The 14,740-nt window shown below is 47.1% G+C and overlaps 1 protein-coding gene across 1 annotated transcript; it reads right to left on the bottom strand.

Moving 5' to 3' along the window:
- Positions 1-5,021: 5,021 nt before the first annotated feature.
- Positions 5,022-12,935, bottom strand: rbm15 (RNA binding motif protein 15). Its single transcript, XM_061301752.1, has one exon. The coding sequence runs from the start codon at positions 12,757-12,759 to the stop codon at positions 10,183-10,185; it is 2,577 nt and encodes an 858-aa protein (XP_061157736.1). The 5' UTR covers positions 12,760-12,935; the 3' UTR covers positions 5,022-10,182.
- Positions 12,936-14,740: the final 1,805 nt, after the last annotated feature.

Here is a 14,740-nt window from a genome sequence, read left to right as displayed (position 1 = left end):
AGAATGTCAATTTACGATTTTCCAAGGAAGAAAGAACCACTCACTAAAACACCACTTCTTTTATGCACGTTTTCTCCAAGCTAACGGCTAACTTTATTGCATGAAGAATGGGCCTACGCCTCCCCTGCCATCATCAAAAGGTGAAAAACAAATTCAATTGTTATTATTGTAAAGTCATTTTCCTTTTAATTGAAATAGTTTTGTATCATTTTGAACCAAAATCGCTGAAAAAAAGATAAATTAAAAAAAAAAACGAAAAATATCTAAATGAAATGGATAAGAAAATTTTGTACTAAACTGAACTCTAAAATAGTGACCCTCTGGCAACAACAACAGGTTGGCTTTCCCTGGGGCCTTGCGGTGTATGAAGCACAGGGAAGTGGAAGGAATAAATCCAGCATCTCCTTAGGTTGTGCGGTGTAATGGAACAAAGGAGATTGCTCAATAAGGAAGGAGCATGATCCTGAGCTCTTCTGCCTTGAGTGGCTTGACCTGGATACCTAGCGGTGTTAACGAAGGGTCAAGGTGACTCAGGGTGTAAGTGCTCAGGGCCTCCCATGCTCTTGGACCCTAATTGAAGGAGAAAAGCAGCGGTTCACCGCGGCTGGTTCTCAATCTGATTGGGGTGAATTGATCCCTAGCTCTTCTGCCCTGAGTGGCTTGACCTGGATACCTAGCGGTGTTAACGAAGGGTCAATGCGACTCAGGGGAAGGACCTTAATCGAGACTCAGTCTTCTATGAGGGTTAGCCTCGCTCACGCAACAGCACATTGCACCACACACGTTAATGTCTGACCCTAAATGGCCGATTGGCACAGGTTCCAAATTCTTACCCCTAATACTCACATCCCCTAGTCCGGCTTAGGTGACTAGGCCGAGGATGCACCGGGACCTAGGCGTTGTAGAGTAGGGTTTCTTTTTCAGCCCTTCCCTCCACAGGTATTGCAATACAGGTGAGTTCCCTCTAGGTACTTTGTTTGACTTCCCTGGAGCCTCGCAAAGTTGGAGGAATGGCTCCAGCATCTCCTTAGGTCATGCGTTGACATGGGAGAAAGAAGATTGCTCAAGAAGAAAGAAGCTTTTTTTTGTAGGTACAACCGGGAGGAGAGCACTGGGGAGGCACTGCTTAGTCAGGGCTGGCTCCGGTGCTCTTGGACCCTGATCGGAAGAGAAAGGCAGCGGTTCACCGCGGCTGGTTCTCTCTCTGATCGGGGTGGATTGATCCCCAGCTCTTCTGCCCTGAGTGGCTTGACCTGGATACCCAGCGGTGTTAACGAAGGGTCAATGCGACTCAGGGGGTACGTATGCGGCCCCCCTGGGTTCCAACTCTAGGGACAATGCACGCAGGGTGTGGTGGTCCAGAGCGGAAGGACCTTAATCGAGGCTCAGTCTTCTATGAGGTTTAGCCTCGCTCATGCAACAGCACATTGCACCACACACGTTTAATGTTGGACCCTAAATGGCCGATTGGCACAGGTTCCAAATTCTTACCCCTAATACTCACATCCCCTAGTCCGGCTTAGGTGACTAGGCCGAGGATGCACCGGGACCTAGGCGTTGTAGAGTAGGGTTTCTTTTTCAGCCATTCCCTCCACAGGTGTTGCAACACAGGTGAGTTCCCTCTAGGTACTTTGTTTGACTTCCCTGGAGCCTCGCAAAGTTGGAGGAATGTCTCCAGCATCTCCTGAGGTCGTGGGTTGACATGGGAGAAAGAAGATTGCTCAAGAAGAAAGAAGCTTTTTTTGTAGGTACAACCGGGAGGAGAGCACTGGGGAGGCACTGCTTAGTCAGGGCTGGCTCCGGTGCTCTTGGACCCTGATCGGAAGAGAAAGGCAGCGGTTCACCGCGGCTGGTTCTCTCTCTGATTGGGGTGGATTGATCCCCAGCTCTTCTGCCCTGAGTGGCTTGACCTGGATACCTAGCGGTGTTAACGAAGGGTCAATGCGACTCAGGGGGTACGTATGCGGCCCCCCTGGGTTCCGACTCTAGGGACAATGCACGCAGGGTGTGGTGGTCCAGAGCGGAAGGACCTTAATCGAGGCTCAGTCTTCTATGAGGTTTAGCCTCGCTCATGCAACAGCACATTGCACCACACACGTTTAATGTTGGACCCTAAATGGCCGATTGGCACAGGTTCCAAATTCTTACCCCTAATACTCAAATCCCCTAGTCCGGCTTAGGTGACTAGGCCGAGGATGCACCGGGACCTAGGCGTTGTAGAGTAGGGTTTCTTTTTCAGCCCTTCCCTCCACAGGTATTGCAATACAGGTGAGTTCCCTCTAGGTACTTTGTTTGACTTCCCTGGAGCCTCGCAAAGTTGGAGGAATGGCTCCAGCATCTCCTTAGGTCATGCGTTGACATGGGAGAAAGAAGATTGCTCAAGAAGAAAGAAGCTTTTTTTGTAGGTACAACCGGGAGGAGAGCACTGGGGAGGCACTGCTTAGTCAGGGCTGGCTCCGGTGCTCTTGGACCCTGATCGGAAGAGAAAGGCAGCGGTTCACCGCGGCTGGTTCTCTCTCTGATCGGGGTGGATTGATCCCCAGCTCTTCTGCCCTGAGTGGCCTGACCTGGATACCTAGCGGTGTTAACGAAGGGTCAATGCGACTCAGGGGGTACGTATGCGGCCCCCCTGGGTTCCGACTCTAGGGACAATGCACGCAGGGTGTGGTGGTCCAGAGCGGAAGGACCTTAATCGAGGCTCAGTCTTCTATGAGGTTTAGCCTCGCTCATGCAACAGCACATTGCACCACACACGTTTAATGTTGGACCCTAAATGGCCGATTGGCACAGGTTCCAAATTCTTACCCCTAATACTCACATCCCCTAGTCCGGCTTAGGTGACTAGGCCGAGGATGCACCGGGACCTAGGCGTTGTAGAGTAGGGTTTCTTTTTCAGCCATTCCCTCCACAGGTGTTGCAACACAGGTGAGTTCCCTCTAGGTACTTTGTTTGACTTCCCTGGAGCCTCGCAAAGTTGGAGGAATGTCTCCAGCATCTCCTGAGGTCGTGGGTTGACATGGGAGAAAGAAGATTGCTCAAGAAGAAAGAAGCTTTTTTTGTAGGTACAACCGGGAGGAGAGCACTGGGGAGGCACTGCTTAGTCAGGGCTGGCTCCGGTGCTCTTGGACCCTGATCGGAAGAGAAAGGCAGCGGTTCACCGCGGCTGGTTCTCTCTCTGATCGGGGTGGATTGATCCCCAGCTCTTCTGCCCTGAGTGGCTTGACCTGGATACCTAGCGGTGTTAACGAAGGGTCAATGCGACTCAGGGGGTACGTATGCGGCCCCCCTGGGTTCCGACTCTAGGGACAATGCACGCAGGGTGTGGTGGTCCAGAGCGGAAGGACCTTAATCGAGGCTCAGTCTTCTATGAGGTTTAGCCTCGCTCATGCAACAGCACATTGCACCACACACGTTTAATGTTGGACCCTAAATGGCCGATTGGCACAGGTTCCAAATTCTTACCCCTAATACTCACATCCCCTAGTCCGGCTTAGGTGATTAGGCCGAGGATGCACCGGGACCTAGGCGTTGTAGAGTAGGGTTTCTTTTTCAGCCATTCCCTCCACAGGTGTTGCAACACAGGTGAGTTCCCTCTAGGTACTTTGTTTGACTTCCCTGGAGCCTCGCAAAGTTGGAGGAATGGCTCCAGCATCTCCTGAGGTCATGCGTTGACATGGGAGAAAGAAGATTGCTCAAGAAGAAAGAAGCTTTTTTTGTAGGTACAACCGGGAGGAGAGCACTGAGGAGGCACTGCTTAGTCGGGGCTGGCTCCGGTGCTATTCGACCCTGATCGGAAGAGAAAGGCAGCGGTTCACCGCGGCTGGTTCTCACTCTGATCGGGGTGGATTGATCCCCAGCTCTTCTGCCCTGAGTGGCTTGACGTGGATACCTAGCGGTGTTAACGAAGGGTCACTGCGACTCGGGGGGTAAGTATGCGGCAGGGATGTGCATTCAGATGAGGCAAGGGAGGCTTGCTACGCCTCCGCAGTCATGAACCTTACCGCACGTCACTGGTACACTATAGGGTTTAATGGAGCAGCTCAAGTGAATAGACCAGAGACTTGTTGAACTCCAAGTCATCAGCATTAACTCTGCTACACCCGTGACGTGGATGCGTTTGCAGTTCAATTCTTCACCATACTGATGGAATAAAATCGAGAGGTTATTTGAATTGTACGCTCCTCACGTCTGTATGCGTGCTATAGTATGGTTGTCGTTATGTTTCATTATCTTTAATGTCTGCAGGCGCAAAGCATTCAATGTCTGTAATGACAAACTTTCTTTTCTTAGTTTTCTTTCCCAATAAAGTTGTTCTTTATCCTCCCTCCTCCCCCAGCCCCCCCCCCCCACACACACCCACACCCCCCCACACACACACACACATGTAAAGCGACTTTGGGTATCTAGAAAAGCGCTATATAAATCCCAGTTATTATTATTATTATTATAATGAAAATGTATATCTTTAATGCAGTTTTGACCTTTTTCTTAACATGCACATTACATTGGAGGTCGATATTTATTCCTGAATACTATAAATAGTTTGAAATTGAAAGTGACAACCAAATTGGCTAAAATGATCTGGAGCCACTTTTTCTTTCTTTTTATAAGCACTTATAAAAAACTCCATGAGCCCTTTTCTCTGTTAGAACTTGCTTACCTTCAAGCATCCGAAGAATGCATGACAGCTAATGCTGAGCTCCCATCAGGCGATGGTAACATTAGCCCCCCCTCCAGTTAACATGGGCGGGCCCGATCAGCACGTACGCTCGGCCAGTAATTCAGTATTGTTGGGTATATTGAACATTATATGATAAGTTTTGGGAAGTTCCAAGTCGCTTGTGATGAATCTGCAGTCACGAAACACAAAACTGCGCAACTCGCCTTACCATAGCAGTCGTAACTCGAGACGAGGAGTAAGATAAACTGGGAGCAACTTGACATGTAACACCGGCTGGAATAAAACTGACACGTGACTGTTCTTGTGTGATTTCTTCTGAAAGAAATGAATCAGGACAAAGTTGAATTGAACTGTTTTTATTGAAATTGTTGCAGACAGAGAGATTTGTAGAGTACAAGCAGGGCTATAGACCATTTCATGTTTTAACACAAAGGGCAAAATGGTGCTTCCAGATGGGCAAAACGAACTTCACCAGCGCTAACCTAAACTGTAAATAATGACAAAAACAGCTAAAATGTCCGTTTGCCACCTGGAAGTAGTGAGTAAATTTTTGTAGACACAATGAAAAAATAAACTTACCTTGCGTACCTTTAACACGAGTGAAAATACTTTACTTACAGCAGACCAGCAATGGTGGTGTGTTCAGTGGCCTGTGGACAAAGCAGCCTTCTTCGATGAGAGCCTGGCAAAGGAAGCACAAACATGTTTTTTTTTTTCCTGTACATTTGTTGTAGGCTGTAAGTTCACCCGGCTCATTTTTGATTGATGGACGTTTCTAAATGTATGAACCCTTGTCAACTGATTGTATAGGCTATGACAGATGCTTTTGCCCAAGGAGATGATAATCATACTACGTAATACTTACTGCTTATGTGATAATATGAATACTTCATTACAGATTTTTCAGGCATCTATACATCAGCAATTCATTTTCTGACGACCTTTACTTGATACATTTGAAAACAGAAATCTGTATTTGCTTTGGCTACAAGAATGATTTGTGTGGTGGACGTGTCGTCTTGGAGTAGTTTTAAAAGCCCTCAGCAAATTCTCCATCTTGAAGATGGAGCCTATTTTTTCAGATGTCATCATTGAGCTATTATTGTATTTTTATTACATCACAGTGTTAGCTAAGCGTATTGATTTGATAGCTTGCACAGGGAATTATTTTTTTCTCAGTACTGGTCTGTTATTTAATGAGAGGAAAAGTAGATATTTTTTATTCTGAAAGTGGGCATTGTTTATCTGCTTAGAAACAAGAATGTAATTTTTCTTTTGTATTATTCATTAATCATTTTATTTGATCTTTTATATACAACATTTTCTCACAGCTGTGGTTGCTGCTTGAAGTGCTGAAGAATTAAAATTGAGAATATTTGCGTTATAATATCATGAGACTCTAGAATTGCTCTAACAAGACACATGAGCATCTTTTCAAAAGCGATTTGTATTCAAGTTAATGGTGTTGCCTGTAGTTGATCAAAATGTTGTGCTCAAGGGCCAGCTCATTTGGAGAGGAGATAAAAAGAGGCCCAAGAGCAAAATCCCTACCCAGGATAAGTGTCATCTTTTTCTCTGAAGTTAATAGGGATAATCAAGTTTAGATGACTTGACCAACATCAAGATGGTTGCATTGAAGTGGCGTAGGATCACTCATCAGTGAACGCGTGGCAGAGAATGTGGGCAAAGTGTGCCAGACACACCAAAGGCAATACTGTAAAGGGCACAATGTGTCATTTGGATTTGAAATGTGGCTGCCAACCAATGCTGTTGACCTGAGACTAAATATGGGCAGCCTGCGCTGCCCCTGCACTTCTTGAATTAGCAACAGTTGCATGGAAGTTGTCAGGCTCGCTTCGACTCCAATTGCCTTGGTTGTCGTCTCCCCTGTGGCTCGTGGGGATTGCGATGATGTCACGCTTTTAGCTTCTATTTGCACTGAGCCCGCGGGTCAGAGTGCTTTAAAGTAGTATGTGCAAGAAATGAATCAAGAGTGTAGCGGTCTTAGTGTTGAGCAGTGGAACATGTCAAAAAAAAAAAATAATCTACCACTTGATAAGCTACTCTAAATGACAATATATGTAATTGCAATTTGGGAGTTAGGTTGTTGTTAGTAGTATACAGGTTGAAACAAAATGTTGATTTAACTTTTTGGGTGACGACACTCCACAACCTTATAGTTGCATCATCTGTCAGTTTGTTCTAGGGACCCAGCGGTACTCTTTTAAACATTATGACGGAACATTACTGATATCTTCTTTTGTCTATTTTGTTACTTTTTGTTCTTGTTTTGCTGTCATTGTATGGCTGCTTTGTTATAGTCTCTGTTGTTATTTCTGACTAAAACAGACCCACATTTCACACTTGGCATTTCAGTATGGGTGGGTGTGCTTTTTGCAACATTTTGTCGGTATTGTGAAGTAAGATCAACTATCTTAGGTCAAATGACTGCTGAATTGTGTTATTGTTGTGTGCTCAAGCAACTTTCATGCATGTACAGATGTCTTTGTTCAGAGCCCAATTAACTCCATATATGGCACATTTGTGGCTAAACAATATTATATTAAGTAGCCTATACAGATGGTCTAGGAAGTGTCAGTCAATAAGAAATGTATTGTACATATTTATCTGCCAAAAGCCTTTTGGGATACTTTTTGGTCTATTTGTACTCATTGGGTTTAGTTTTATCTGTCTGTCGTGTGTGTGCAAGTACAGCTGATTGTTGAGTGTTTATTTGTTCCTCGCTGCAATAGATTGTAAAACAGTAGTTTCAGAATATGAGTGAAAATAAGCATTTGAAGCCAGGTGAGTGTTTCTTTGTATTTCTAGATGTGATTATTGAAACTCCTGAGATTGGGTACGTGTGTGATGGGATGTTACCATGACAACCACTCTACTTCATTACTTACCACTACTGCCTTAGCTAGTGATACAGAGCTAGCAGGGCAGCGTCGTCATCCTCCTTCGTACTCACCCCGCCAGCCAAGGGAGGGACGGGTGACATTAAGCGCCTCCAGATGGGCCCCATCTTGACTCCTTCTTCTCTACATGCTAATACGGCTAAGATAGATCGGATGAAGTCAGGGGGTGCATTTGAAGGGCTCCTCAGTGTGGATTCCTTCCCATCGGAATTGCGGCGGGTGGATCAGATGATGAAGACAAGCAAGAGGATGCAGCTTGTTGCAAACAATATTTCCACGGTGGAACATCCTCCTCCCCAAGCAAAAGCAGACATAGCACCCCTGAGCGGTCAGGCCTCGAGGGTCGCTATGGCAACCTGACAGGCGTCACCTGAGAGGAGTGCTTGGAGTGGACTCCTGTCCGGCGGCTTTGCGGCTCCTCTGTGTTTGCTGGAAGTAATTTACTTTGTGCAAACTCTATGCAAAACAGCGAGTGGCCTCCCTTTTTTCTCTCGCTCTCTGAATATTTCACTTCCTGGGAAACACAACCATTTCCTGGTTTTCTTCAATGCACTTCCATCCAAGAAACTTGGAAGCTTTCTCCTTCAAATGAACAATTTATTGATGCACTTTTTTTGGGGGGCGGCCACGTCAACAGCTCGCTCTCCTTCTTCCCCCCCCGTGACATGGGCACGTACAAACGTTACACTGAAGTCATCACACAGCGCAGAGCTGTGGGAGGGTGAGACCACTCTGAATGCGGCGTTGTGGTCGTCGTCGTGCTGTCCTCCTGCGTCATTACATTTCAGAACAGTGATGATTCCACACATACAGTGGGTAAAGAAGAAAAAGTCTACACGCCCCTGTTGAAATGCCACGTGTGTGTGTGTACGAGGTGTGTATATGTATGCAATTTTTTTTTAAGAGATTCATTTTTCTCCTGTTTGCTACAAGAGAAAACCTGGCATTTGAACATGGGTGTGTAGACTTTTGTAATTCACTGTACAAACTGGTTCAGTATGTAGGCATCAGTGTCAAATTATGGATTTCTGTCAATACTGAAATGATTAAAATGCCATGGCCCTACTTACTGAACTTGCTAATTGTTATAAGGACCCTTTTGTTGTTTCAGTCAAAATGTTAACACAAAACACTTTTTTTTTTTCCTATTCTGCCCCTTGAATTTTCGCAGCCAGTTCTAATAAACAAAACATAAATGACAAACTAAAGCATGGAGTAAACACAAGTTACAATTGGTTATTGTGAAAGCACAAAGAACACCAATGACAGCTCTCACAATAGCTTGTCTGCCTTTACCAAGACAATCAAAAATAATAAGTGCTTGCTTTAGAAGTCACCCAGGTCAAGTTGAGCCAGGAATAGAATTGCCGTTCCTGAACCTCTCATGTACCAGGTGGATTAAGGAAGAAAGACTGATGTTAACCTTTCACTGAATATACATATTTGGAGGGCTCAGTATTGAAATAACAATTTGGAAATTTTGGAAAACAGATACAAAATAAAGCTCCCTTTTTTTAACTATATTTCCATTTTCTTCAAATAGATGCTCTGAATTGCAATACTTGTATTTGGAATTTGCAACTTAAGATATTAGTATCTAGAAATACTAAAACAGACCCAAACATATTTTTACTTAAACATATACAAACAAAAAGAAAATCTGACAAGTATAGAGTAAATCCACTCCTTGTCGGTTATAAAACCAAGAACTCGTGTCATCATCTTGGTAAAAGCAGACCTCCATAAACAAGTGCTCTAACGGCTTGTGGCCTCCTGGCCTGGCTGTGGTCTAACATTGAGAGTGTACACAAAAGAATGTTTGTCAATAACTGAATATGAAAAAAGTTGACCCAAAAGCACCGGAAGGTCAAACATGTCACAACTCGCCCCAGTGTTACCACCAGCCATCCTGTGTGTCATTACACAATTTGATAATGCTTGGATTTATATATATATATATATATATATATATAAAAAGAGGGGGGTGGCACTGGAGGGAAAGCAACATGACATGAATGACTTCTATTATTTGAGCAAATTTCTGTCTTAGTAAAGTATGTGCATACTTTTACATTCTGCCATTCTTCATCAGTGTACTTAACTGTCTCCTTTGCATGTGGAGCAGCAGACACAATAACATGTGCAGGTCAGGAACACTTAAACATGTGTCCACTTAACACTTGGCTCATTTGGAATGGTTTACCTCGTTTTCTACTACATATGACACTTGCTATAGAGATGTTATTGTGTCCACTTCCTATATGGCTCCATTTTTGCTTCCCCCCCCTCGGAAACAAAGAGTAATGATTGTTTTTAAAGTAATCCAAATGGTTGTCTAGGAATATGTAACCTCTGCAAATTTCCAAAAAACAAACGCCTTTTTTGTTTGCAACGGGGAAAAAACCCGCCTGTGGTTTTAGTGGAGAACATGGCAACATCCAACACCCAAGAACCGAACTAGTGTAGCCCAAAATGCAAAACACGGCATGCAAAGGTATACAGAACTTGTCGTTGTCCCCCCCCCCCCCCCTCCTTTTTTTTTTTTTTTTTTTAAACACTTTGACTCATCAGCTGTTTGTTTTAAGATGCACCTCGCACCACAATCATGACCAGATAGTCCTCCTCACTTTTGGCCAGAGCTTTGGCAGAGGAATCCAGAAACTGCTGGGAGAAATCACAGGGAGGGAAAGCATGGAGGACCCCCGTGGTGTCCTTATCACGGCTCCCACCCACAGGCAGGCCAATGACGCCCGCCGCCTGCTTTTGGTTGAGATAGGACACCAGGTTGCGGAGCGGCCGCTGGGTGGAGACAGCCGGGTCGGATGATGTATCCGCTGCAGCCCCTGGAACGGCCAGGAGTACGGCGTAGCCCCCGGGGCCGGCCGCCTTGATGCGCCGGGAAACCTCGTCGAGCTTGGGCTGGTCCAGGCGGAGGCGTTGGGTGATCTTGAGCTCGCAGACCTGCTTGCCAGTGGTCCCGTCGGCGAGCAGCTCGCTGGCGACGCTGTGGTCTCCCTGCAGCAGGTGCATGTTGGCCGGGAAATTGCTGTTTTTCAGCAGAAGCATTCCCTGCCAGGCCAGAGTCAGCTTGGTGCCGTCCAATTTGGAGGCGCTTCTGGAGGAACCCTCGGAGCGTTCTCTTTTTGCCAGCCCTTTACTGCCGTCGCCAGATTTACGTTTACGCTCGCCAACCAGTGAAATGGCACAGCTTGACAGACCCTTGTCAGACAGGCCTTTGAGTCTCCGCTCTGTTCCGCCTCGCTCCAGGCTGCCATGGCGCTCTCTTGCGGGAGAAAGTCTGTCGGCTCGCGAGGGGCGCTCTGAATCACTGAATCGTCCCCCGTCTCTGCTGCTGCCTCCTGGGCTGCCGTCCGGAGAGGGGCGTCGGCGCCTTAGTGTCCTGTCAGAGCTGTCGGGCGAGCGGTCGAGGTGGCGCCCGTCCTCCATTAGGCGCCGCTTGCGTGCAGGCTCTCGCCCGTGTAGTTCTCGCCCGTGCAACTCTCGCCCCTGCAGCTCCCGCTCCAAAGACCAAGGCTCACGGGCCCTCCGCTCACGTTGCAAGTGCTCAAGGGGCTCAAACGGGGCGGCCCGCACCCGCTCGCGGAGAGCCGAAGGATTAGGCCACTCGGCGCCAGAGAAGAGCTCCCTGTCTCTGAAATGAAGTGGCGGAGGAGTCCTTTCTCGAACCCTCAGAGGCTCTGGCGCACCACGGTGGACAAACGACTCGGCCACCATGTCAAAGGGGGCGATCGGGAGAGGTTGCAAGAACTGCTGCTGGTAACGATGCTCCGTGTCAGCAAAGTCCACTCGGAGTCTCCTCTCGGGCCCCCCAAGAGGGAAGCCCCGCATGTGCGTGCAGGCCGCCTGCGCTGCGTCCAGACTTTCGTACTGAATATAGGCCCAGGTGTCCCCCTTTCTGTAGTCTATAGTCCTGATGGTGCCAAAGCGATCAAATTCTCTGGCGAGGGCAGCCAAGGGCACCCAGTGTCCAAGACCCCCCACCCACAGACGTGTGGTGGGTGTGGCTTTTCCATAGCCTATCTTTATGGGGTTGCAACCCACTATTTTGCCAGACATGCTGAGCTTAGCACGATGAGCCATGTCCAGGTTCTCAAATTTCAAAAAGCCATACGTGCTGGTCTGGTCCCGCATGGGCCTCTTGATGTCCACCTCGGTAATGACGCCAAATCTGTCAAAAGCTCTTCTCAAGTCAGCTTCGGTAATCTCGGTGTCCAAGTTGCCCAGAAACAAGGTACGATTGGCTCTTTGGTCATCCTCTGGCGATATAAAATCCTCCTCGCGGAAGGCGGCCCGCTCGGCGATGAAAGCCGGCCGGGCCCGGGCCTCGAACAGGGCGAACTCCCGGTCCCGCTCCAACTCGCGGGGAAGGGGTGGCGGCGGTGGCGGGGCCAGCCGACCCAAGGCCAACTGCTGCAGACGATAGTCTCTGTATCCCAGGCCTGTGGGTGACAGGGGCCTCTGCAAGTGTCTGTGGCCCGGCACAGCGCCATAGAGGTCTCTCTCGATCGGCGAGCGGCTCCTCCTGCGGTTAATGTACACCGCCTCGATTTTCAGCGGCCTGTCGTAAAGCACCAGCCGGCCCCTGGCGTGCTTGGCCGCCCGGGCGTCCTCCGGCTTCCGAAAGTTGACGAAAGCGATCCGCTCGTCGTTGCTGCGGCTCAGCTTGACGCTCACGTCACCGAATTTTTTGAATTCGTGAAAAAGCCCGTCCTCAACGTCCTCGTCGCTTAGCTGGCTGCCCAGGTCGCTGATTTTCAGGGTTTTGTATTCACCCTCGGCGCTGAGAGCAGGCAGCCGCTGGTCCCCCCGCGACGTACTCCTCGCCGCGGCCAAATCCAACGAGAGGCTCAGGCTGCCGTGGTTCTTGCTCACGGAGCCGATGACGCTGGGTGGACAGCTGTGATTGTTACCGAGCCGACCGTGTCCGTCAAAGTCCCGGTCCCGTTTATCGCCGAGCAGGCTCCTCCTCGTCGAGCCGCCGTCACTCTTGGCCGAGCTGTTACCATTATTATTACTCCCGCTGGACAGGGACAGCGCGCCCATTTTCTTGCTGCTCGGGTGGCATCCTCCCCGATCGCGAATGTCGTCCAAGGCCCGGGAGCGTTTTTTCAGCGGCGACCGCTCTTTACCTTTCATTTCGGTCCGCACGCGGTCGACCCTGTGGCGCCTGGGGCTTTTGGTTGCGACAATTCTGCGTGCAACCGTACGATTTTGGCAAAACAAATTGGTGTTGTTCACTGACCCTGCGGCAAAACAACAACGGTCGCCATTTTGTCGAGTTGATTCCTGTCCCGCCCCTTGACACGCGATTGGTTAGAAAGGTGGGCGGAAGACGGGAACGCGCACGTCAATCCAAAAAAAGTTGCCTGTTTAATCTAACTAGAAAACGTGCTATTTCTGCAGAAGAAATGTGAAAGATTGTACGCAAGTTGGAATGCAAAGTGAGAATAAATTGACTGACTCGGAAAAAATGAATACAGGAACACATCGTTTATTACGTGCAAATGTATTGGATTATGCCCTACGATTGGCTGGCAACGAGTTCTGGGTGTACCCCGCCTACCGCCCAAAGACTGCTGGGATAGCCTCCAGTACGCCCGCACCCCTCGTGAGGATAGAATGGATGGATGGGTGGATGGTCAAACGCTTATCTGAAAAGAATTAGTCCATAAATCCAACTGTATTATTTATACAGCACTGCAGTGTTTGTTGCTTACCACATGGTAGCAGTGTCACCAGTCAGTCGTGGTCTCCATTTTCTGGTTTTGCATTTTTAACAGTGGTTCTGGTCGACTGTAAATGCCATAAACGTTGCGGCATTTTCGCCATAGAAACAGAAAATAACATGGCAACCCTGCAGGGAATTGAATGTATCCAACTTAGGCGCTCTTAGTGGGTGGCAATTTAAAAAGGCCATAGGCACCTTGACCACAAATGCAATATTAGTCAGAAAACCAGGTTTAGGTGAGTGGGGGCGCATAGAATATATGATCATAAAGAACATTTTCGACCTGACTCCCTCTTTAAATAATGCAAACGATACACAATGTACAATAGTTCCAAAGTCACTCAGTAGCATCTCCTGAAAAATCACAAGCTAATTGACATGCCCCATGTTTTTTAAAAAAAATTGCACAATAACTATTGCAACACTGCCAAAAAACAAAGAAATTAACATTTATAGACAAACATTGTCAATCATGCAACATTTAAAAACATGACACATTATATATGTTGCCAATGAGTAACTTATTAGTAAATTATTCTACTAATTTATTATTATTTAAGGACGTTGTATTTTCTGAGAATCCCATGTAAAAACAAATCTGACTCTTCAGCTTTTCTTCAAATGGCCATCTTCTGAAGCTTTTATCCCAACTGACAAGTCTTATCTCCTCCACTCAATCTGGGACTTAATCAGAAGGGGCTGAGGGGCCGTGGGGGATAACTGCATTTAGCGCTGCCGTCCCGTCCCCACTGGCTGCAATTTGAAGCAGCGTGTATGTGGAAGAGCATTTCTATTGGAAACACGTGTTAGTTTTGGTATAACTAGGGAAAGTGGCTGCTCACAAACCCTAGCAATAACAGCAGTCTAATAAGGAAATACCTGACCACAAGTTTAGTGTCTAAAGCAGCCGTGGTGAGAATTCAGGGCCAGCAAGGGATCAAATCGACCTACTTTTGGAAATGACAGAAAATTCTTATAATTTATTTCCAAGTTATTACATAGCATGTGTCTTGGCTGTTTAACTTCCACTAGTGATTAAGTGTTGTATATTTTTTCCCAATTGTTTTTTTCCTCCTGATTTTGTGTTGCCAAATGAATGTAATGATGACATCTACCGATTCAGAAGGTAGGAAAGCCCCCCCCTTTTCCTTTTCTTTTTTAATAAGTTAATTTCAATTTCAGATCCACACAGTTCTAGTTGGTGTTTATTCATCCACTGACTGTTCGTGTTTCCAAATGTGTACAATGAGTGAAAGAGGAGGCCGACTGTTAGACATTGCTCAGAATTAATTTACAAGGCGCAGTTTTCAACTAAAACTCAGCCGAAAGTGTTGTCGACTGGCTGGCTTGTTTCACCCGGAAAATAAGGATTTATTCAGCATATTGATA

The sequence above is a fragment of the Syngnathus typhle genome, linkage group LG2, assembly GCF_033458585.1.
Source record: "Syngnathus typhle isolate RoL2023-S1 ecotype Sweden linkage group LG2, RoL_Styp_1.0, whole genome shotgun sequence".
Lineage (NCBI taxonomy): Eukaryota > Metazoa > Chordata > Actinopteri > Syngnathiformes > Syngnathidae > Syngnathus > Syngnathus typhle.
The sequence above is the reverse complement of the archived record's forward strand: the minus strand, read 5'-3'. Positions and strand labels throughout refer to the sequence as shown.

Excerpts from the sequence above, each read along its gene's own strand:
- rbm15 (XM_061301752.1), bottom strand. The coding sequence starts at position 12,759 with ATGAAAGGTAAAGAGCGGTCGCCGCTGAAAAAACGCTCCCGGGCCTTG.